This window comes from Cherax quadricarinatus, unplaced genomic scaffold (genome assembly GCF_038502225.1).
Source record: "Cherax quadricarinatus isolate ZL_2023a unplaced genomic scaffold, ASM3850222v1 Contig1416, whole genome shotgun sequence".
NCBI classification, from domain to species: domain Eukaryota; kingdom Metazoa; phylum Arthropoda; class Malacostraca; order Decapoda; family Parastacidae; genus Cherax; species Cherax quadricarinatus.
The window spans coordinates 22,824-47,945 of record NW_027196442.1 but is presented as its reverse complement, the minus strand read 5'-3'; the positions used below and the strand labels follow the sequence as shown (position 1 = coordinate 47,945).

At 46.3% G+C, this 25,122-nt stretch overlaps 2 protein-coding genes across 2 annotated transcripts; one reads left to right on the top strand and one right to left on the bottom strand.

The window, feature by feature from the left end:
• Nucleotides 1-668: 668 nt before the first annotated feature.
• On the bottom strand, nt 669-2,838 carry LOC128689216 (pro-resilin-like). Its single transcript, XM_070080990.1, has 3 exons — nt 2,797-2,838; nt 1,363-1,577; nt 669-1,150 (listed from the first exon to the last, which is right to left on the bottom strand). The coding sequence occupies exons 1-3, from the start codon at nt 2,836-2,838 to the stop codon at nt 997-999; spliced, it is 411 nt and encodes a 136-aa protein (XP_069937091.1). The 3' UTR covers nt 669-996.
• An 11,942-nt stretch (nt 2,839-14,780) lies between these two features.
• On the top strand, nt 14,781-15,738 carry LOC138851653 (pro-resilin-like). The gene is made up of 3 exons (XM_070080989.1): nt 14,781-14,831; nt 15,097-15,380; nt 15,585-15,738. Exons 1-3 carry the CDS (start codon nt 14,826-14,828, stop codon nt 15,736-15,738), a joined length of 444 nt encoding a protein of 147 aa, XP_069937090.1. The 5' UTR covers nt 14,781-14,825.
• Nucleotides 15,739-25,122: the final 9,384 nt, after the last annotated feature.

Here is a 25,122-nt window from a genome sequence, read left to right as displayed (position 1 = left end):
ACAAGTCTTGACCAGTGTGGAGGCCCTTATTGGTCCTGCCTTAAAATTCGTACATTCGTACAGTCATCCAAGAATTTTTTTTTTTTTTTTTTTTTTTTTTTTTTTTAGATTTCGCGTCGTTTGTGACTTTTGCGATCTTAGAGGTTAGTCCTTTTAGCAGATTTTTTTTATGTAAGTTGTGTTGTAGCCTTGAGCGGAGAATTAGATCCTGAAGCTCTTCACTCTGTGCGCCCGACCACTCACTCTTGTGTTTAATAACATGGTACAGGTGACATGGTCTTCCATGTCGCATGTCACCTAGCTAGCATGGTCTTCCATGTTGCATGTCACATAGCTGGCATGGTCTTCCATGTTGCCTGTCACCTAGCTAGCATGGTCTTCCATGTTGCCTGTCACCTAGCTAGCATGGTCTTCCATGTTGCCTGTCACCTAGCTAGCATGGTCTTCCGTGGCAACCGTCACGTTCCAATATGATCTCAACCAGTTCTTGTGTCATCCAAGCTGGTTAGGTTGTCAGTGTTTCATTTCATCTTTCTTGATATGTTATCCTTTCCGACATTCAGTATTCTTACTTAATTTATCCCACATTAAATTTAAGTTCGTTCTACCTAGCCACTCTTCCTCCAGGATGGACTGGGGAGAGTGAGGGATGGTAGTAGCAGCCAGTTACTATTCATAAACAATGTCTACAGTGACTAACAGGCTGACAAAATACTCTTTACCATATTTTGACAATTATGTATTTACGCATGCATCAACACGGTGCAAAATATTTGTCAAAACCAGCTTGACTTACAGGAAGATAATTGTTCACAAGTTTTCAATGTGAAATATTAAAAGCAGGAGTACGGTTAAGGCAGCTCCGAAGACTCGTACTGCAGGACTAGGCGTGGAAGTAGCCTCAGGCTTGACCAAAACATCCCTGTCCACCACCGCTGCGGACTAGGGGCAAGTAGTCTCCGATTTAACCAGAAGATCCCTCTCCACTTCTGCGGACTAGGGGTAGTAACCTCCGGCTTGACCAGATCCCTTTCCACCTCCGCCGCCAAACTGGGCCTGGCCTTCGTAGGTGACGACGGGGTGGTAGCCGGAGCCGTCAGCGGTGTACTCCACATTCTGGAGACGAGTGTCTGGCAGCCTCACGTAGTAACTGAAGGAGGAATACCAAACCCGAGGTTTAGCGTGTGAGGAACTACTTATAACAGCAGAGTGCATATAAATGTATATATCTGTATATATATTTATGATGTTTTTTTCACATCGGCAACCCAGCTTCGTACAACGTTGCAAACAAAGAACAACAAACACTTCAAAAGAAATGCGTTGATTGCTGTAAAGCTGTTAGTGATGGTTTCACCTCACCTGCCCTGGACGACCCCGTTGCTTGCTTGCTCCCCGTGGCCGTAGTCATTGCCTGAAGTAGAATCGCTGACTTCCCACTGGAAATTGTAGTTGGCGGGGGCAGAGGCATACTGGTCCCCGGATCCTCCAGACCCACCAATACCTGGGACGCCGTAGCCCTGAGGGGCCGCCCTGGCCGCCGCCATCACCGCCACAGAGAGTACCAGAGCCACTGTCTGAAGAGAGAGGAATGACAGTAAGCAACTGTGATAAAGGATGGGAAAGGTGACTATAGTGAAGGTTTATGTAGTGAAAAATAGCAATCCTATTTTTTCCTCGATCTACAGAGTGCCATACTTGATGCCCAAGGCACTAGGTATTACTTGAGACACAGGAACTAAGACCGAGTCATAAGTAATGAACCTGAGTGCTGACCCGAGGCATAAGGAATGAACCCGAGCCACCAGGTACAGACCCAAAGCACTAGGTATGAGCCCAAGGCACGAAATATGGGCTCATGACACCAGATGTGGAGCCAGTAATCTTTATATGAATCCCCCCACAACAGGTAAATACCTTCAGTACCATGTATAGTACCTGGGCAACTAGAAAGGACCTTGGACACCAAATAATGACGTAAAAATAGAGAATATGCCAGGGTAGTGAATAGCCATATGTTTATGTGTCATTTAAAAGGCTAGTGTGCCATCCATTGGCCAGGTACCTTCATGGCTGCCTCTGATGTCTGCAAGTGAAGGTGTAGTGGTGGCCAGATGTCATTGAGCCTCTATTTATACTTCTAAAAGAAACTGTCATGTCACCACGTAAGAAGAGTCTTTACATGACGTCAACATAACATTTCACGACTCTCACCGTCGTTTCGGGAGGAGCAAGAACACACACCCGGTATGAGTAGTAACATTGGTAGAATTACCCACAGAATGATAAAAAAAAAGGACACAGATGCAACTAATGTGATAATTTATTGTGGCAACGGCTTAGCAAAGCTCCTGGAGAGTGAAACGTTAGCACAGTGAAATGTCAGATTAGTTTCACCTGTGTCCTTTTTCCTAACAGTATAAGTAGTGCAGTAAACACAGACAGGACTTACCATCTAAGACAATTTGTATATCTATCACGAAATATTTTAACCATTTACACATTACAAGTGCTCCAGACATAATACATGGATGCTGTATATCATACACTTATACTGTGCATAATACTTTATCATAGGGAATAGTAGAGAACACTGCACGGAAAAATACCCTCACAATTTTGATTTAACTATTAGGAATAATTCCTCAGCTTCAGAAGCACTCTAGATTTTTTTTTTTAAATCCAGTTCACCGAAGACTGAAACACGAAGCATTTCCAGTTCATTTCCTCACCAGCGTGTAGATCCTTGAAAAAGTCCCAAGAGGAAGTTCTGTACTATCCAGTAAATTATCTTACTTCTCCATGTGTCCATAGCTGTCCAGACCCTTCTCTCTCCATGGCTGAAATTCCCTACTGTCGCTAGGTTCAAGACGACTCCCTTTGCTGCATCTACAATTTTATTTACAATATTTATCGTTGCTGGATAATTCAAAAATATCTTAAAACATAGAGCAAACAGTCTCTATGTTATGCAGTCACTTGGAGGTCACAAATAAGAATATTCTATATGGGGTTATTCTTAGGCTGACGGGGCGCGTGGATGCGATCTTCCCATCCCGGGGACGACGGTATCTTAGCACCTCACCTCCAAAACATGAAGAAATTAATAAAATTCCCCCCGTCCCCCGTATGTATGGAAATCTTTGACTTATCCTGTATTTGTGTCTGAGTTGTCTATTACATGGTATCTGTTGTGTCTGAGTCATCTGTTACATGGTATCTGTTATGTCTGAGTTTTCTGTTACATGATATCTGTTGTGTCTGAGTCATCTGTTACATGGTATCTGTTGTGTCTGAGTCATCTGTTACATGGTATCTGTTGTGTCTGAGTCATCTGTTACATGGTATCTGTTGCGTTACATGGTATCTGTTGTGTTACATGGTATCTACCCGCATATGACAACTCTTAAGATCCCAAGACCTAAACTGGTAACTGAAGCAGCTATATATTAATTAAGACATATCGATACACTTCCCATCATTGATGCTGCTGCTTCCCTCAGCCTCTTCTCCCGTGTGTCTTCACTCAGCAGCATCTGGTGACATCACAGTCGCGATCGTAATAGTTGATTTGTTTTTAGTAACTGCAGTAAGTTTTGGAATATTTGTTTCTCTTTTGCTCCATCATTTCATTCACGAGTTACCTTCGTTTTTTTAATCCTGTGTCCGTATGCTGTACATTCCTTTCAAGTACTTTTTCCCTCTGGGCAGAATATGCCCCATTTTCCTTTTTCTTTTTTTTTCAATTGTTACGTTTTCGGTTTCAACACAACTCTCTATATCTTTCAATACTCGGTCTTCAGTTTTATCCACTTCCAATGGCTTCCTTCTCTCTCTCTCTCTCTCTCTTTCTCTCTCTCTCTCTCTCTCTCTCTCTCACACACACACACACACACAGCGCCCTCAATGACCACGTCCCAACTACGTTCAGTTACAATGCCCCTCGGCGTCATTCCCTCACAGTAAACGTCCTTTCTATTAACCATAACTCACACTTTTTTTTCGACTGTTACTCCACCAGAGAACATTGTCAACTGTAAGACACAGACTCAGTTCCTCACCCCTCCCACCATAACACACACTACATCACATACAGTTCCCCACAGCACTATACCATCACACCCACTTCCCTACAACACTACACCATCACACCCACTTTCCCACAGCGCCGGTCCCAGCCTCACATCAAGCACCATCACCCCCACAAGATCTTCAGAACGCATGACTCAAACAACAGAGAACAAGCATAAATCCTAAATCTCATCACAGTTACTTAAAACGAAGTAAATTGATATGATCACGAATATAATTCCCTCGTAGAGTATAAAGAGTAACGTATAAAGAGAGAGGAGAGAAATGAACGCGGAGGGCGGTGTAGCGCTGCTGATAAAAAACAGATGATGAGGTGAAGACATGACAACTCAAAACAGATGTTGTTTGAGATTTGTATAGCAACATCAGTTAATCCAGGAGCAGTGTTTGTCTTTGTGCTCGTCATTCACGACCATACACAAACAACCTGTTTCGGTCCAAACGTTATTATAAATGTTATTCTCCTTTGTACAGGTTATTTGTGTATTGTTCCAGTCACAGTATTGTGCCTTTTTTTATTTTTGTTCACAACTAGTCACCATATAACACAAGATCCATACGCAGATATAACAGAAATAACGTAGTTATGATGAATACTGCAAACAAAATTGCAAAGTCAGCAAACAGAACCAGGGATAGACAACTGTCAGCAGGTTTTTTTAACTTCAGATGTAAAGACGCAGAGAGCTTCCTAAGGCAGCATGTTACACACTTCCAAAAATAGGGAAAAATTACTTTTCTTTTACACAGATTAATTTTAACAGGCTAAGAGCTGTTGTGTTACCTCTTCTGTAAGATTAGATTTTTTTCTCCACCTCCATTGAGTTGTATTTGAAGAAATTCCTTCCAGAGTGCCCCTGGGTGCAAGACATTGCTTCCAGAGTGCCCCTGGGTGCAAGACATTGCTTCCAGAGTGCTTCTGGGTGCAAGACATTGCTTCCAGAGTGTTTCTGGCTGCAAGAAATTCTTTCCAGAGTGCCCTTGGGTGCAAGAAATTGCTTCCAGAGTGCCCCTGGGTGCAAGAAATTGCTTCCAGAGTGCCCCTGGGTGCAAGAAATTGCTTCCAGAGTGCCCCTGGGTGCAAGAAATTCCTTCCAGAGTGCCTCTGGGTGCAAGAAATCCCCCAGGGCTAATGAATGAAGAAAATCAGGGCTTATATATCCTTAGTATATATATATATATATATATATATATATATATATATATATATATATATATATATATATATATATATATATATATATATATATATATATATATATATATATAATACATATATATGTATGTCGTGCCGAATAGTCAGAACTTGCGATCTTGGCTTAAATAGCAACGCTCATCTTGCCATATAGGACAAGCGAAAATTTGTGTATGCAGTAATTTCGCCAAAATCATTCTGAACCTAACGAAAAAAACATATTTCATTGTATTTGTTTAGTATTAAATTATTGTAAACAAATCTAAAATATATTTAGTTGGGTTAGGCTAAAATAAATTGTTCTTGTTATCATAAGGTTAGGTAAGTTTCCTAAGATTCTTTTGGAGCAAAATTAAAATTTTTTACATTAATATTAATGAAAAAAATATATCTGTAAACGTTTTAGTGAAAATTCTAGAAAGGATTTAATTTTAAAAGAGTTCTTGCTAATTGACCAGTTTTACATATTCGGCACGACACACACACACACACACACACACACACACGCACACACACACACGCACACACACACACACACACACACACACACACACACACACACACATATATATATATATATATATATATATATATATATATATATATATATATATATATATTATGTTTAGTGTTTCCATGTACTAGGTGTGGCGAACGTGTATTGTATGCAGCATCTGTTAAGCTCTGAATTACAGAAAATTTAAGCTATTTTAAACTAAACTAATTTTGTCAGTGTAGTGAGTTCTGTCTTCTTAAATGACAGTGAGAGTCATGAACTGTTGTCTCCCTAAATTACAGTGAGAGTCACGAATTGTCTCTCTAAACTACGATGAGAATCGTAAATTGCTGCAGCTAAGCCATGCAGTGGCTCCTTCCACGCCATGACGTGACACTTTTCTTTGCATGTATAAAAAGTGGACTGAAGACTGAGTGTCCAGCAGCTGAGCTCCTCCAGGCAGCAGACACAGTCATGCAGGTACATGGTGGCTCACACAACAGCGCTTGTCTCTCGGTGTATATATATTGAGAATTTAATATCTCGTTTAGAGATTTAAATATTCTTCAAGACTTAGGCACTTATGCGACATACGGAAATCTTAATAAAGATTTAACATGTCGATTTTCAAACCATTTGTCACATCTGTTAAATATTCTTGACTGGTGGTCAACACATTGCATGCGGCCTTAATGACCCTCGTGTAATTGATGGGATTTAAATAATAGCCAGGTTATTGAGATTCTCGACTATGCATTAAGGAAGTTGCAGCGCTGTATAGTCCTTGTGGCTTAGCGCTTCTTTTTGATTATAATAATAATAATAATCGACTATGCATTGGCTTATCCTTACGCTCGAAGATCACCTCACTGGGTTTATTTTCCATCCTGACACAAGAGACGAAGCCAATATACGCAGTCTGCCAACCCATACCCTGGTTATTAGGCCAGTATCTCATGCTTCTTCCCATACTTGGAGCCCAGTGTTCATACAGAGTGCCCTGTGTCAAAATTTGCTTTTAAGTATACTTGGTGCCCCAGGCCAGTAATTGGAGTCCCTGACCCATAACTAGTGTCATAACCCACACCTGGTGTCTCTGAACATATTTCATTCCCCAGCACTACGTAGGTCGAGGCCAAGTTAAACTGCTCTTCTGCACAACAGAAACATGGCCCCAGATAATATTAAATAGTTGGACTTCCCTATTTTAGTTATTAATAAGGAAGTTCGCAATATGATATTAAGTGATATTTCTGCCCAAAGTAATGTGGAACCTGACCAGGCGTAACATAATATACTCATAAATATATTCATTGCACCCTTTTCCAGCTGTGTCAGAGTAACATCAGAGTACTAACTAGAGTGTAACACCAGAGTACCAACCAGTGTAACATCAGTGTAACATCCTTCTATATAACTACTTACTCCCATGCCTCTCCATTTAGACAGTGGCTCTGGTACTCTCTGTTGCGGTGATGGCAGTGGCCAGGGCGGCTCCTCAGGGCTACGGCGTCCCAGGTATTGGTGGGACTGGAGGATCTGGGGACCAATATTCCTCTGCCCCCGCCAACTACAATTTCCAGTGGGACGTCAGCGACGCTGCTTCAGGCAATGACTACGGCCACGGAGAACAAGCAAGCAACGGGATCGTCCAGGGCAAGTGAGTTGAAAGGACCACTAACAGAGTTACAGGTCCAAGAAGCTCTCCGATATGCTCAACGCCTTACCGCTGCTCATTGAGCACCAGTGTTGCTCTTCAGCTATTAGTCGATCCCCTTTTTTGCATTATTACTTTAATCTGCAAATGCTTTATATTCTTATGTAGACCCTAACAGAAGCACAAACATACACGGACACTGACTCTCGTGTTTCTACCACTTCTTCAGGTACTACGTGAGGCTGCCAGACACTCGTCTCCAGAATGTGGAGTACACCGCTGACGGCTCCGGCTACCACCCCGTCGTCACCTACGAAGGCCAGGCCCAGTTTGGCGGCGGAGGTGGAAAGGGATCTGGTCAAGCCGGAGGCTACTACCCCTAGTCCGCAGAAGTGGAGAGGGATTATCTAGATTGCTGCCTTTCGTATGAATGAAATTCTTGCAAATTCTGATTGAATTCATGTGATTTTTACTAAAAAAAATCAAGCAGGATTTGGCGATATACTTTGTGCTGAGTTTATATGTAAATAAATGAATGTTAATAAATAGAAAAAAAAGTATTTATCCTCGTAAAAAATTTTCCTATTATTCTGAAAATAAAACTGAATAATTAATTACTGAGTATCGAGGGTTTCGAAAGACGTATTCCACCACAAGGCAGTCCAGTTGACAGTCCACGCGACCTCATTGCCAATCCAGTTGACAATCCACACGACCTCATTACCAATCCAGGTGATGATACATAACCTCATTACCGCCAATCGAAGACGCTTTTCTCGCTACCCTTAATACCAGAGCACAACCTCCTCTCCTAAAATTGGTAGCATAAACAACAGCCAGCACGGGTTCAGAGGGGCTAAATCTAGTCTTACTAATTTGTTGGAATTATTTGGCAAAGCGAGGGAAGTAAGACAGAAGGCCTTTGATACTGTACCCTACAACAGACTTGTGTCAAAAACTTGAGGTGCAGCCAGGAATAAAAAGGACAACAAAGACAGAGCGTCTGGGAAGAGATGTAGGAATAACAAGCTGGATTTCTGCAAGGATCAATATTAGGACCGGTACTGTTTCTTGTTTATGTGAATGACATACCGGATGGGGTTGAGTTAGATGTATTCCTGTTCAGTGATACTGTAAAACTTATGATGAGAATACAAACAGATGAGGGCGGGGAAAGGCTGCACTTGAATCTGGATATATTGAAGGATCAGTCACATAGGAGATTTTCTTGAATTGAACCCCAACAAATGCAGGGTTTCTAAGGTTGGGGGAAGGACCCAGAAGACCGGACATGGAGAATAGATTCGGGGAACAAAGCCTACAGACCTCACATAATACACAACTTCCAAATGCTTCCTAATGCAAAACGTTAAAGAACCAATGAGATTATAAGGAGATAACAAACTGGCCAAGTTAAACTTTATTTTCTTCTCCAGTGAGATGCATGCCAGGTGAATACATATATAGCGCACCTGGTGTCGATGTTCGTCAACCAGGCGAAAGTGAGAAGTATAAAAAAGGAGAAGATAAAGAATCCAAGGGTCTGATGTATATGAAATATTACTATGAAGAATGAGTTTCTCTGTTTTTTTTATATATACGAATAAGGTGGAACTCCGAGTTAAGGACACAAACCCTCATGGAAATTCCGATGGTTTTTTTACCAGAGGTTCAGAAATTTGACAAGGCACATTGTATAATTAAAAGGTGCTTTGTTACAAGTGTCTGTCTGTTACCATTCATCGGCTTAGTTATTATTCCTCTTGCATGAGAGAAACTAGAAGAACCCATTCTTCGAGCAAAAATATATGGAGGGCGAAACAAGAAACAAAAGAGCGTGGAAGAAGGAAAGATCGACCTCAGCGCTGGAGAATATGGTAGTTAGAAGAGTCGAAGAAAAACAAAATTTTATTTTTTTGGTAAAAGGCAGCCAAAGAAACATGAAAAAAAAGAGGAATGCTCACCAAAAAAGGGGAGCCAGAGAAGAATGAAAAAACGAAGAGTGCTCACCAAAAAAAGGCAGCCAAAGCAGAGCGAAAAAAAAACAAGAAACACCCACAAAAAAATAAAAAGACGGAAGTATTCAGTGAGCTCGACAGAAGATGCCACTTCATGTTCACAAATAAACCAGAACTACCTGCCATGACTGACATAACTCACGAAGGACTGAAGACACTCCTGTAGGAATCTGATCCTTCGAAATAGCAAGAAGAACACTACAATAAAAAGTTGAAATGCTGTCAAAGTCACTCTAGCAGATCTTAAATGAACTGTTTATGTCGGAAAGAAAAGTGTTACAAATAGTTTAAAAAGCTGAGAGGCAAAAAGGTAATAAATTACTGACGCCAGATCCACTGAGTATGACATGTAAATTATTAGAACGTGTAAGAAAGAACGTGTTGAAAGTAGAGAAAGTTACACATTATTTATCAGACGTAAATATACAGAAAGTTCCACATTCTTCATCTTACGTAAACATACAGAAAGTTCCATATTCCTCATCTAACGTAAACATACAGAAAGTTCCATATTCCTCATCTAACGTAAACATACAGAAAGTTCCACATTCTTCATCTTACGTAAACATATAGAAAGTTCCATATTCCTCATCTGAAGTAAACATACAGAAAGTTCCATATTCCTCATCTGAAGTAAACATACAGAAAGTTCCATATTCCTCATCTAACGTAAACATATAGAAAGTTCCATATTCCTCATCTGAAGTAAATATACAGAAAGTTCCATTTTCCTCACCTAACGTATACATACAGAAAGTTCCACATTCTTCATCTGACGTAAACATGGATTCAGGCAAGGAATGCAGCGCTGGACAAACCACAATAAACGAGGAATGCTCACCAAAATAAGGGCAGCCAAAGAAGAATGAAAAAACGAGGAGTGCTCACCGAAAAAAGGCAGCCAAAGCAGAGCGAAAAAAAAACAAGAAACGCCCACAAAAAAAAAAGACAGGGAAGTATTCAGTGAGCTCGACAGAAGATGCCACTTCGTGTTCACAAATGAGATCACGAAGTCAAAAGAGAGAGAGAGAGAGAGAGAGAGAGAGAGAGAGATGGGTAAATTATATATTCTTGGAGAGTAAAAGAAAAAAAACGAGCCTTTTAAGCAAACTTACAAAGCATTAATATAGATAAGGTAATAGTTATAAAACAAAAATAAGAAGTAGTTACAACGAGTAAAAGGTCTTAAAACAACGGCTGAAGCAATTCATCAAGGGACGGCATATCAATGCACTGCTAGAAATTATGCAGTCAAATGGCCCACGTGAATATTAAAAAAAAAAAAAGCGAAGAGAAATAGACTGGCATGAAGTTTATAACATGGAATCAGTGTTTAGACTTCACTTCCCCTCACACTCAGGTAGTCTCAGAAGAGTAAGAGGAGCGCACTACACGAAGGAACACGCTACACGGAGCGCTCTACACGAAGGAACACGCTACACGGAGCGCACTACACGAAGGAACACGCTACGCGGAGCGCACTACACGAAGGAACACGCTACACGGAGCGCACTACACGAAGGAACACGCTACACGGAGCGCACTACACGAAGGAACACGCTACACGGAGCGCACTACACGAAGGAACACGCTACACGGAGCGCACTACACGAAGGAACACGCTACACGGAGCGCACTACACGAAGGAACACGCTACACGGAGCGCACTACACGAAGGAACACGCTACGCGGAGCGCACTACACGAAGGAACACGCTACGCGGAGCGCACTACATGAAGGAACACGCTACACGGAGCGCACTACACGATGTAACACGCTACACGGAGCGCACTACACGAAGGAACACGCTAAACGGAGCGCACTACACGAAGGAACACACTACACGGAGCGCACTACACCAAGGAACACGCTACACGGAGCGCACTACACGAAGGAACACGCTACACGGAGCGCACTACACGAAGGAACACGCTACGCGGAGCGCACTACACGAAGGAACACGCTACGCGGAGCGCACTACATGAAGGAACACGCTACACGGAGCTCACTACACGATGTAACACGCTACACGGAGCGCACTACACGAAGGAACACGCTAAACGGAGCGCACTACACGAAGGAACACGCTACACGGAGCGCACTACACGATGTAACACGCTACACGGAGCGCACTACACGAAGGAACACGCTACACGGAGCGCACTACACGAAGGAACATGCTAAACGGAGCGCACTACACGAAGGAACACGCTAAACGGAGCGCACTACACGAAAGAGCACACTACACGAAGAAGCACTCTGCACATATTGCACGAAGCACTGGTGCAAAGCCCCACACCGTCCACATTTCATGGGGAAATGGAACAGAATTCTTCCTCCGTAAGCCATGCGTGTTGTAAGAGGCGACTAAAATGCCGGGAGCAAGGGGCTAGTAACCCCTTCTCCCGTATAAATTACTAAATTTGAAAAGAGAAACTTTCGTTTTTCTTTTTGGGCCACCCTGCCTCGGTGGGATGCGGCAGGTTTGTTGAAAAAAAAAGAAAATATATATATATATATATATATATATATATATATATATATATATATATATATATATATATATATATATATATATATATATATATATATATATATATATATATATATATATATATATATATATATATATATAATTTATGTACATTCTCATATAAATGTGTATATTTATGAACCAAATCACTAATTAGTAAAGTCAGGTCGTTAACAATCCATAAACATAAACTGGTTTAAATTTAATAATTCATAACTTATGTGAGTGTGGTATGAGTGGGTGGGGTATCGATGGACGGATACTGTTGCTACCCAGTGTCCCTAAAATCCTACCCATCTCCGAGGTACAACTAATATCAATAAGTGTTATGTTTGTTGTAGTTGTGTCCTCCCCAAATCATGTGTGTGTAATAATTCAGGACTGTTCCTGTAAGCCTCATGCACATAATTTCTGACAGTCTTGGACAAAATGGTAACTAACGCCTATATCACAAGAGAAGTGCAGCTGCGACCTGAAATACAGTCAGGTACTGAAGAAGGGACACCACGAACACAACTCTCCTCCTGTAACTACAAAAAGGAAATTAACATGCACAAATCATCTTGGTAAACACGAAATAAACCAACACATAAATTCAAACACACAAAACTGACACAGAATACGACATATACATCGTGAGATTTATTTTTCTCAGCGTATATGTGTTCAGAGTTTACTTTAATCCCTATTTTAGGGATTAAAACATTCCTGTGTGGTGATGAAAGGTTTAGTGCAGCCTTAATGATCCTGGTATAGCCTATATAAACTTTAAACCCCATTAAGCAACCAAAACGAAGATTTTTCACGTCAGTTGGCCCAGTATTAGAGGGACCAAGAGCTACAACTTAATCTCTGGCGAAACGTTCCCGCCACAAAGATTCCCAAATTTTGCACAACTGTCTCATTTTTCAATTTGTCGGTTTTCTAAACCGTTTACAAACCAGGGGTCCCCAACCTGCAACCCTCGGGCCGCATGTGGCCTTCGGGCCGCATGTGGACCTTGGGCCGAATGTGGCCCTTCTTGGAAATGGATGCGGCCCTCACCTGAAATTATTAATTCACTTTTATGTAGCTTCCACACTGCACAGTGTCAACACATACGAAATATTCAGAGCCATTTTATTCCTAAACCTCAACGCGGCCCTCCTGTAAATTTGGCTTTTCAAATTGGCCTTTTCATACTAAAAGGCTGGGGACTCCTGACTCATAAGTTAGTCCCCATTATACCCAAATAGATTATCACAGGCAATTAGTGGTAACAAAAGAGGTGTTAAAAACTCTCGAAGAGAAATGGATACATGGCAGAGCCAGGATAAATCTCGCCCTGGGTACTAACTGAAGATGAAAAATTGTTAAGCAAACTATTAGTGGTAGTATTTTGTTCCCCAGGAAAACAGGAGGAAAAATTTTTCTTGCTGAGGAAGTCGTTGTCAGATGACTTAGTGATTATACGTTATAATAAGAGTAATAATAATAATATAATAATAGTAATAATTATTATTATTTTTTATTAACACATCGGCCGTCTCCCACCAAGGTAAGGTGACCCGAAAAAGAAAAACTTTCATCATCATTCACTCCATCACTGTCTTGCCAGAGGCGCACTTACACCACAATTATAAAACTGCAATATTAACTCGCCTCCTTCAGAGTGCAGAAACTGTACATTATTATTATTATTATTATTATTATTATTATTATTATTATTATTATTATTATTATTATTATTATTATTATTATTATTATTATTATTATTATTACCTTCAGGAGGAAGCACTAAACTCTTACCTGGAGAGAGTTCCGGGGGTCAACGCCCCCGCGTCCCGGTCTGTGACCAGGAATCAGATTCCAACAGTCATCCAAAACACTCAGAACTCACCACCTGGAGGTAATTAAACAACAACTGGCTTACCAGTCTTTTGTTTTTTCCATCCCATCTAAACAACTGGTGATGACATTCTCGTGTCTCACGCTTAGCAGCACCACTAACACAGGTCTGAAATTAATCCTGGAGACTAAAAACCTACCAGAAAGCTGAAAAAAACTATTGATATATGAGTGTTTGATTATTGGGACGATGTGTTAGATTCTGTATAGCTTGGTATTCTGGTATCTGTCAGGGTACGTGATTTTCCACTAAGAATGATGCTTTTATATTCTTGTATTTTGTGTACTAATTGTCAGAGGTTTCTTGTGTTTTGTACACTTCTTGATCTGCAGTGTACGTGAGGAAGGAAGATAGCAGAAGACCCGACTCACGAAATCGTAATAACACGGTTTCAAACAAATCACTGAGGTTATCTGTAATCCTGTATTTTTTCGTCTTATGCGAATTCTGGGTACCATCATGGAGGCCCAGTCATATGCGCTGGACTTAAGCCTGTTGTATCGCAGGTACTGTGGGTATTGTGATATAACGATCACTGACAATGTGTGCGCTCCGCTGCTGTGCCTCCGCTTACGGTGGTTCATAGTAATGTCTGTTTACCCTTTGCACCTTAAAAACCGTAACTGTAAAGTTTAGCGTTAGAAACCGAACATGTTTGTCTTAGGAATTGTTTTCATTCACTCTTCTCACTGATTAACATCTGCGTGTTTGCATGGTGAACATCTGAAAGTGTCTCGTATCTTCCCCAGACTCTCACTTATATAATAATGGGTTGTAGAGGCAGCGAGGCTCGACGCTCTTAAGGTGGTTTTTACGTCACCTGAAGGTACTTTAAGCGTGTCATGGCGTCACAATTTCTGGGGATATATAGGTGAGTGCGGTGCTTGGAGTAGCAGTTACCCCCAAGCTGACACCTCCAGCTGACTTCTCCAGTCACCTCACAACCATGAAGGTACCTCACTCCAAGCATGTTTAACATATTGCATAGTTCAGTATTTTTTTATTCAGATGTATATATAGGATTACATGAAGTATTTATTTATGAAACTAAATTATGTAAAGAAAATAATGCACAATGCTGGTTCTGGTATGCTGCAGAATCTCTCACGTCTGAGATGTGTGATTGTCTGAGTGTGTTCAGGAATTTTTAAGATGTCTTGAAGGGCAACTTAAGAATGTGTTTCTTAGTACTCTCATTGTTGCTTGTCACCCCTCAGACCGTGGCTCTTCTATTATGTGTGGCTGTGGCAGCGGCACGGGCGGCTCCCCAGGGCTACGGGGCCCCAGGACCCATTGGATCCGGCGGATCCGGTGGGTCGGGCGGATCCGGAGGGTCCGGCGGGTATAGCGGGTCCGGAGGGTCCGGGGGGTCCGGAGGGTCTGGTGGCCAGTACGCCTCCGCACCTGCAAATTACAACTTTCAGTGGGATGTCGACGACGCAGCCTCTGGTAACTCCTTCGGCCACGGGGAAGAAGCCAACAACGGTATAGTACAGGGAAGGTGAGTCAACAATCACTGAGCCTTTATACGAGTAATAACCATGTGAGACATTCTTCATCAACACTTTTCCTGCCTTATTTGTTCAAGATAGTGGACTCCACTAGCTTAACTCCCACAGTAACATTAGTCATTTCACAAACATGTCTCATATTCTGGTATTTGTACAGTTTCATATCTGATGTGTATTTCTCGTCCCTCCCTCAGGTACTACGTGAGGCTGCCAGACACTCGTCTCCAGCAGGTGGAGTACACCGCTGACGACTCCGGCTACCACCCAGTCGTTACCTATGAAGGCCAGGCCCAGTTCGGCGGCGGAGGTGGAGGTGGATCTGGCCAGGGCGGAGGCTACTACCCCTAGTCCCGAAGATCAAAACGCACATTTGCTAATTGTTTTGTCTTCCGTTTCTTGTATTTTGTGTTAAGCTGTCATGCAGGTCTTGGCAAATTTAGTGCGTTCATTGTTTATATCTGAGGCATTTCTGTACTCGTATTTTAGATACATATATGTAAATAAACGTATGTAAGAAAAGTGTTTATTTTTTATTTAACCAGAGATTAAGAGATATATTATATAAAAATGTGAACATTAATGACACTTTACATGAAAAAAATTAAATCAGACGATAAACTAAAAAAAATTCAGAACCTCCTTAAATGACGTTTATATTCTGAAATATTTGCCTCTTGTTTACCTTTAGACTTTTGAGGATAGTTTTCCCTCGGGTCGGTCTCAGACCAAACCACCTGGTCAGTTAATCAGGCTGAAGATGCTCGCCAACAAAGGTCTGACGTAGGCACCATGACCCTTTCTGGTCAGAACTGTCTGGAGGAACTTGTCAAGTTTTCTCTTGAAGATAGTCAAGCTTGATAAATGAGATGATAAATGTCTCATTTATTAACGTGTCGGTTTGTCCCCTTTATAAACGAAAGGAGGGTGTTGAAAAGTCTTGGATCCCGCATGATTATCAGTTATCTAACAGCATCCTTACTGAATCTCTGTTGTTAATCTGTGCCATCTACCATGCCGCAGCCCCCCCCCCCCCACTTTCGTAAGGGCTAATTAATTTCAATTTACAAATTTGGAACCAATCCCTCCAACATTTTTCTGATTTAAAGTTTATTACATCTCTCACCAGAAATCCATAAATACAAAGTGAGTTATGTTAATATTTTCCGGTAATTTAGAACTGAGTAATTCGTTACGTCCAGCGAAAATTCTCTAGGACTGCGAGTTCATTTTCCTTCAAAGGGATTATTAATGAAGAGTTACGTTAAAGTGTATCATCACTGGCTTTACATCTCTTATTTTGAAGTTTCTTGATATTCATCGTTGTCCTTGCAGTCATGCATGAAACATTATTGTGATAAATAAGACATATTTGCAGCGACTGAATATCTTTATTGGGGAAGGCTTTGGCTTGCACAGCAGGCCGAACAGAGATGAATATAACACTGGAAGCACCAGACGTAGTTCTGACGTTGTGACTCTGTCACCCACAGCAGGAAGAGTGTTCATCTGTACATGACTTGAAGAAGATTATTGTGTAGGAACATCGTGTAGGAAATAAAGGTACCCAAGTAATAATAATATAATATAATAATAATAATAATAATAATAATAATAATAATAATAATAATAATAATAATAATAATAATAATAATAATAATAATAATAATAATATCTTTATTTACTACAAGTACATGTACAAGGTATACAGTCCTAGCTGACATCACTGACATACTACTATATAGAAAGCCCTTTGTTATACAGAGCATTTCGGGCAAATTATGTCCTTGTCCCCGAATGCGACCCACATCTGTCGACTAACACCCAGGTACCCATTTTCCTGATGGGTGAACATAGACAACCAGTGTAAAGAAACACGCCCAATGTTGCTACCCTCGCTAGGAATCGAACCCAGACCCTGGCCGTGTGAAGCGAGAGCTTTACCCACCAGGCCACGGGGGCAACAAATGTTGCAAATATCTCTCAGTCGTCAACTTGTCAATATTACACAGCTTCAATAATTTAATATGCCATTGTGTTATTATAATTGAAAATTTTTATATTTCTTTTCGCTCGACTGACTTTTTTTTTTTATATATTCTCCGGGGCTTTTCTTTTGGCTTCAAACTGCCTATAGTGAAGGATGCAACTTTTCCCTTATTGAAAGATATATTGTTTTCTGTGACCTGCTGGAAGACCTTCTTACGCAGGTTCCAACCCTCCCATGTAGGTTCCAACCCTCCCATGTAGGTTCCAACCTTCCCATGTAGGTTCCAACCCTCCCATGTAGGTTCCAACCCTCCCATGTAGGTTCCAACCCTCCCATGCAGGTTCCAACCCTCCCATGTAGGTTCCAACCCTCCCATGTAGGGTCCAACCCTCCAATGTAGGGTCCAACCCTCCCATGTAGGGTCCAACCCCTCCCATGTAGGTTCCAACCCTCCCATGTAGGTTCCAACCCTCCCATGTAGGTTCCAACCCTCCCATGTAGGTTCCAACCCTCCCATGTAGGTTTCAACCCTCCCATGTAGGTTCCAACCCTCCCATGTAGGTTCCAACCCTCCCGTGTAGGGTCCAACCCTCCCATGTAGTTTCCAACCCTCCCATGTAGGGTCCAACCCTCCCATGTAGGTTCCAACCCTCCCATGTAGGGTCCAACCCTCCCATGTAGGTTCCAACCCTCCCATGTAGGTTCCAACCTTCCCATGTAGGTTCCAACCCACCCATGTAGGTTCCAATCCTTCTATGCAGGTTCAAACCCTCCCCTGCAGATTTCAAACCCACCAACGCATGTTCCAACCCTCCCATGCAGGTTCTAATCCTCCCATGCAGGTTTCAAACCCACCAACACATGTTCCAACCCTCCCATGCAGGTTCTAATCCTCCCATGCAGGTTCCAATCCTCCCATGTAGGTTCCAACCCTCCTATGCAGGTTCAAACCCTCCCATACAGGTTTCAAACCCACCAACGCATGTTCCAACCCTCCCATGCAGGTTCTAATCCTCCCATGCAGCTTCCAATCCTCCCATGCAGGTTCCAATCCTCCCATGCAGGTTTCAAACCCATCAACGCATATTCCAACCCTCCCATGCAGGTTCCAACTCTCCCATGCAGGTTCCAACTCTCCCATGCAGGCTCCAACTCTCCTATGCAGATTCCAACTCTCTCATGCAAGTTTCAACTCTCCCATGCAAGTTCCAACTCTCCCATGCAGGTTCCAACTCTCCCATGCAGCTTCCAAGTTTCTCATGAAAGTCCCAACTCTCCCATGTAGGTTCCAATCTTCCCATGCAAGTTCCAATCCTCCCATTCACGTTCCAACCCTCCCATGCAGGTTCCAACCCTATCAATACATGTTCCAACTCTCCCATGGAAGTTCCAATCCCATTCAACGCAGGTTCCAACCCTCCCATGCCGGTTCTAACCCTCCCATGCAGGTTCCAACCCTCCCATGCAAGTTCCGTCTTCCATGCAGGTTCCAACCACATTCAACGCAGGTTCCAACCCCATCGACACAAGTTCCAACTCACCCACCGAGCTGCTAACTCACTACCACTTATCTGCAGCCTCACAACCACTCACCTGCAGCCTCACCACCACTCACCTGCAGCCTCACCACCACTCACCTGCAGCCTCACCACCACTCACCTGCAGCCTCACCACCACTTACCTGCAGCCTCACCACCACTTACCTGCAGCCTCACCACCACTTACCTGCAGCCTCACCACCACTTACCTGCAGCCTCACCACCACTCACCTGCAGCCTCACCACCACTCACCTGCAGCCTCACCACCACTCACCTGCAGCCTCACCACCACTTACCTGCAGCCTCACCACCACTCACCTGCAGCCTCACCACCACTCACCTGCAGCCTCACCACCACTTACCTGCAGCCTCACCACCACTTACCTGCAGCCTCACCACCACTTACCTGCAGCCTCACCACCACTTACCTGCAGCCTCACCACCACTTACCTGCAGCCTCACCACCACTTACCTGCAGCCTCACCACCACTCACCTGCAGCCTCACCACCACTTACCTGCAGCCTCACCACCACTTACCTGCAGCCTCACCACCACTTACCTGCAGCCTCACCACCACTCACCTGCAGCCTCACCACCACTCACCTGCAGCCTCACCACCACTTACCTGCAGCCTCACCACCACTTACCTGCAGCCTCACCACCACTTACCTGCAGCCTCACCACCACTTACCTGCAGCCTCACCACCACTTACCTGCAGCCTCACCACCACTTACCTGCAGCCTCACCACCACTCACCTGCAGCCTCACCACCACTCACCTGCAGCCTCACCACCACTTACCTGCAGCCTCACCACCACTTACCTGCAGCCTCACCACCACTTACCTGCAGCCTCACCACCACTTCCCTGCAGCCTCACCACCACTTACCTGCAGCCTCACCACCACTTACCTGCAGCCTCACCACCACTTACCTGCAGCCTCACCACCACTTACCTGCAGCCTCACCACCACTTACCTGCAGCCTCACCACCACTTACCTGCAGCCTCACCACCACTTACCTGCAGCCTCACCACCACTTACCTGCAGCCTCACCACCACTTACCTGCAGCCTCACCACCACTTACCTGCAGCCTCACCACCACTTAGCCTCACCACCACTCACCTGCAGCCTCACCACCACTTACCTGCAGCCTCACCACCACTTACCTGCAGCCTCACCACCACTTACCTGCAGCCTCACCACCACTAACCTGCAGCCTCACCACCACTCCTGCAGCCACCACTTACCTGCAGCCTCACCACCACTCACCTGCAGCCTCACCACCACTTACCTGCAGCCTCACCACCACTTACCTGCAGCCTCACCACCACTTACCTGCAGCCTCACCACCACTCACCTGCAGCCTCACCACCACTTACCTGCAGCCTCACCACCACTCACCTGCAGCCTCACCACCACTTACCTGAAGCCTCACCACCACTTACCTGCAGCTCACCACCACTTACCTGCAGCAGCAGCTCACCACCACTTACCTGCAGCCTCACCACCACTTACCTGCAGCCTCACCACCACTTACCTGCAGCCTCACCACCACTTACCTGCAGCCTCACCACCACTTACCTGCAGCCTCACCACCACTTACCTGCAGCCTCACCACCACTTACCTGCAGCCTCACCACCACTTACCTGCAGCCTCACCACCACTTACTGCAGCCTACCTGCAGCCTCACCACCACTTACCTGCAGCCTCACCACCACTTACCTGCAGCCTCACCACCACTTACCTGCAGCCTCACCACCACTTACCTGCAGCCTCACCACCACTTACCTGCAGCCTCACCACCACTTACCTGCAGCCTCACCACCACTTACCTGCAGCCTCACCACCACTTACCTGCAGCCTCACCACCACTTACCTGCAGCCTCACCACCACTTACCTGCAGCCTCACCACCACTTACCTGCAGCCTCACCACCACTTACCTGCAGCCTCACCACCACTTACCTGCAGCCTCACCACCACTTACCTGCAGCCTCACCACCACTTACCTGCAGCCTCACCACCACTTACCTGCAGCCTCACCACCACTTACCTGCAGCTTCACCACCACTTACCTGCAGCCTCACCACCACTTACCTGCAGCCTCACCACCACTTACCTGCAGCCTCACCACCACTTACCTGCAGCCTCACCACCACTTACCTGCAGCCTCACCACCACTTACCTGCAGCCTCACCACCACGTACCTGCAGCCACCACCACTTACCTGCAGCATCACCAACCCTTCCCTGCAGCCTCACCACCACTTACCTGCAGCCTCACCACCACTTACCTGCAGCCTCACCACCACTTACCTGCAGCCTCACCACCACTTACCTGCAGCCTCACCACCACTTACCTGCAGCCTCACCACCACTTACCTGCAGCCTCGCCACCACTTGCACCTGCAGCCTCACCACCACTTACCTGCAGCCTCACCACCACTGCCCTGCAGCCTCACCACCACTTACCGGCAGCCTCACCACCACTTACCTGCAGCCTCACCACCACTTACCTGCAGCCTCACCACCACTTACCTGCAGCCTCACCACCACTTACCTGCAGCCTCACCACCACTTACCTGCAGCCTCACCACCACTTACCTGCAGCCTCACCACCACTTACCTGCAGCCTCACCACCACTTACCTGCAGCCTCACCACCACTTACCTGCAGCCTCACCACCACTTACCTGCAGCCTCACCACCACTTACCTGCAGCCTCACCACCACTTACCTGCAGCCTCACCACCACTTACCTGCAGCCTCACCACCACTTACCTGCAGCCTCACCACCACTTACCTGCAGCCTCACCACCACTTACCTGCAGCCTCACCACCACTTACCTGCAGCCTCACCACCACTTACCTGCAGCCTCACCACCACTTACCTGCAGCCTCACCACCACTTACCTGCAGCCTCACCACCACTCACCTGCAGCCTCACCACCACTTACCTGCAGCCTCACCACCACTTACCTGCAGCCTCACCACCACTTACCTGCAGCCTCACCACCACTTACCTGCAGCCTCACCACCACTTACCTGCAGCCTCACCACCACCCTGCACTTACCTGCAGCCTCCCCACCAGTTACCTGCAGCCTCACCACCACTTACCTGCAGCCTCACCACCACTTACCTGCAGCCTCACCACCACTTACCTGCAGCCTCACCACCACTTACCTGCAGCCTCACCACCACTTACCTGCAGCCTCACCACCACTTACCTGCAGCCTCACCACCACTTACCTGCAGCCTCACCACCACTTACCTGCAGCCTCACCACCACTTACCTGCAGCCTCACCACCACTTACCTGCAGCCTCACCACCACTTACCTGCAGCCTCACCACCACTTACCTGCAGCCTCACCACCACTTACCTGCAGCCTCACCACCACTTACCTGCAGCCTCACCACCACTTACCTGCAGCCTCACCACCACTTACCTGCAGCCTCACCACCACTTACCTGCAGCCTCACCACCACTAAGCTGCAGCCTCACCACCACTTACCTGCAGCCTCACCACCACTTACCTGCAGCCTCACCACCACTTACCTGCAGCCTCACCACCACTTACCTGCAGCCTCACCACCACTTACCTGCAGCCTCACCACCACTTACCTGCAGCCTCACCACCACTTACCTGCAGCCTCACCACCACTTACCTGCAGCCTCACCACCACTTACCTGCAGCCTCACCACCACTTACCTGCAGCCTCACCACCACTTACCTGCAGCCTCACCACCACTCACCTGCAGCCTCACCACCACTCACCTGCAGCCTCACCACCACTTACCTGCAGCCTCACCACCACTCACCTGCAGCCTCACCACCACTCACCTGCAGCCTCACCACCACTCACCTGCAGCCTCACCACCACTCACCTGCAGCCTCACCACCACTCACCTGCAGCCTCACCACCACTCACCTGCAGCCTCACCACCACTCACCTGCAGCCTCACCACCACTCACCTGCAGCCTCACCACCACTTACCTGCAGCCTCACCACCACTTACCTGCAGCCTCACCACCACTTACCTGCAGCCTCACCACCACTTACCTGCAGCCTCACCACCACTTACCTGCAGCCTCACCACCACTTACCAGCAGCCTCACCACCAATTACCTGCAGCCTCACCACCACTTACCTGCAGCCTCACCACCACTCACCTGCAGCCTCACCACCACTTACCTGCAGCCTCACCACCACTTACCTGCAGCCTCACCACCACTTACCTGCAGCCTCACCACCACTTACCTGCAGCCTCACCACCACTTACCTGCAGCCTCACCACCACTTACCTGCAGCCTCACCACCACTTACCTGCAGCCTCACCACCACTTACCTGCAGCCTCACCACCACTTACCAGCAGCCTCACCACCACTTACCTGCAGCCTCACCACCACTTACCAGCAGCCTCACCACCACTTACCAGCAGCCTCACCACCACTTACCTGCAGCCTCACCACCACTTACCTGCAGCCTCACCACCACTTACCTGCAGCCTCACCACCACTTACCTGCAGCCTCACCACCACTTACCTGCAGCCTCACCACCACTTACCTGCAGCCTCACCACCACTCACCTGCAGCCACCACCACTTACCTGCAGCCTCACCACCACTTTCCTTCAGCCTCACCACCACTTACCTGCATCCTCACCACCACTTACCTGCAGCCTCACCACCACTTACCTGCAGCCTCACCACCACTTACCTGCAGCCTCACCACCACTTACCTGCAGCTCACCACCACTAAGCTGCAGCCTCACCACCACTTACCTGCAGCCTCACCACCACTTACCTGCAGCCTCACCACCACTTACCTGCAGCCTCACCACCACTTACCTGCAGCCTCACCACCACTTACCTGCAGCCTCACCACCACTTACCTGCAGCCTCACCACCACTTACCTGCAGCCTCACCACCACTTACCTGCAGCCTCACCACCACTTACCTGCAGCCTCACCACCACTCACCTGCAGCCTCACCACCACTTACCAGCAGCCTCACCACCACTTACCTGCAGCCTCACCACCACTGACCTGCAGCCTCACCACCACTCACCTGCAGCCTCACCACCACTTACCAGCAGCCTCACCACCACTTACCTGCAGCCTCACCACCACTTACCTGCAGCTTCACCACCACTTACCTGCAGCCTCACCACCACTCACCTGCAGCCTCACCACCACTTACCTGCAGCCTCACCACCACTTACCTGCAGCCTCACCACCACTCACCTGCAGCCTCACCACCACTCACCTGCAGCCTCACCACCACTTACCTGCAGCTTCACCACCACTTACCTGCAGCCTCACCACCACTTACCTGCAGCCTCACCACCACTCACCTGCAGCCTCACCACCACTTACCTGCAGCCTCACCACCACTCACCTGCAGCCTCACCACCACTTACCTGCAGCCTCACCACCACTTACCTGCAGCCTCACCACCACTTACCTGCAGCCTCACCACCACTTACCTGCAGCCTCACCACCACTTACCTGCAGCCTCACCACCACTTACCAGCAGCCTCACCACCAATTACCTGCAGCCTCACCACCACTTACCTGCAGCCTCACCACCACTTACCTGCAGCCTCACCACCACTTACCTGCAGCCTCACCACCACTTACCTGCAGCCTCACCACCACTTACCTGCAGCCTCACCACCACTTACCTGCAGCCTCACCACCACTTACCTGCAGCCTCACCACCACTTACCTGCAGCCTCACCACCACTTACCTGCAGCCTCACCACCACTAAGCTGCAGCCTCACCACCACTTACCTGCAGCCTCACCACCACTTACCTGCAGCCTCACCACCACTTACCTGCAGCCTCACCACCACTTACCTGCAGCCTCACCACCACTTACCTGCAGCCTCACCACCACTTACCTGCAGCCTCACCACCACTTACCTGCAGCCTCACCACCACTTACCTGCAGCCTCACCACCACTTACCTGCAGCCTCACCACCACTCACCTGCAGCCTCACCACCACTTACCAGCAGCCTCACCACCACTTACCTGCAGCCTCACCACCACTTACCTGCAGCCTCACCACCACTCACCTGCAGCCTCACCACCACTTACCAGCAGCCTCACCACCACTTACCTGCAGCCTCACCACCACTTACCTGCAGCTTCACCACCACTTACCTGCAGCCTCACCACCACTCACCTGCAGCCT

Excerpts from the sequence above, each read along its gene's own strand:
- LOC128689216 (XM_070080990.1), bottom strand. The coding sequence starts at position 2,838 with ATGGAGAGAGAAGGGTCTGGACAGCTATGGACACATGGAGAA. Across the intron at positions 1,578-2,796 it reads AGCTATGGACACATGGAGAA|ACAGTGGCTCTGGTACTCTC; the intron begins GTAAGATAATTT and ends CTCTCTCTTCAG. Across the intron at positions 1,151-1,362 it reads AACGGGGTCGTCCAGGGCAG|TTACTACGTGAGGCTGCCAG; the intron begins GTGAGGTGAAAC and ends TTCCTCCTTCAG.
- LOC138851653 (XM_070080989.1), top strand. Across the intron at positions 15,381-15,584 it reads AACGGTATAGTACAGGGAAG|GTACTACGTGAGGCTGCCAG; the intron begins GTGAGTCAACAA and ends TCCCTCCCTCAG.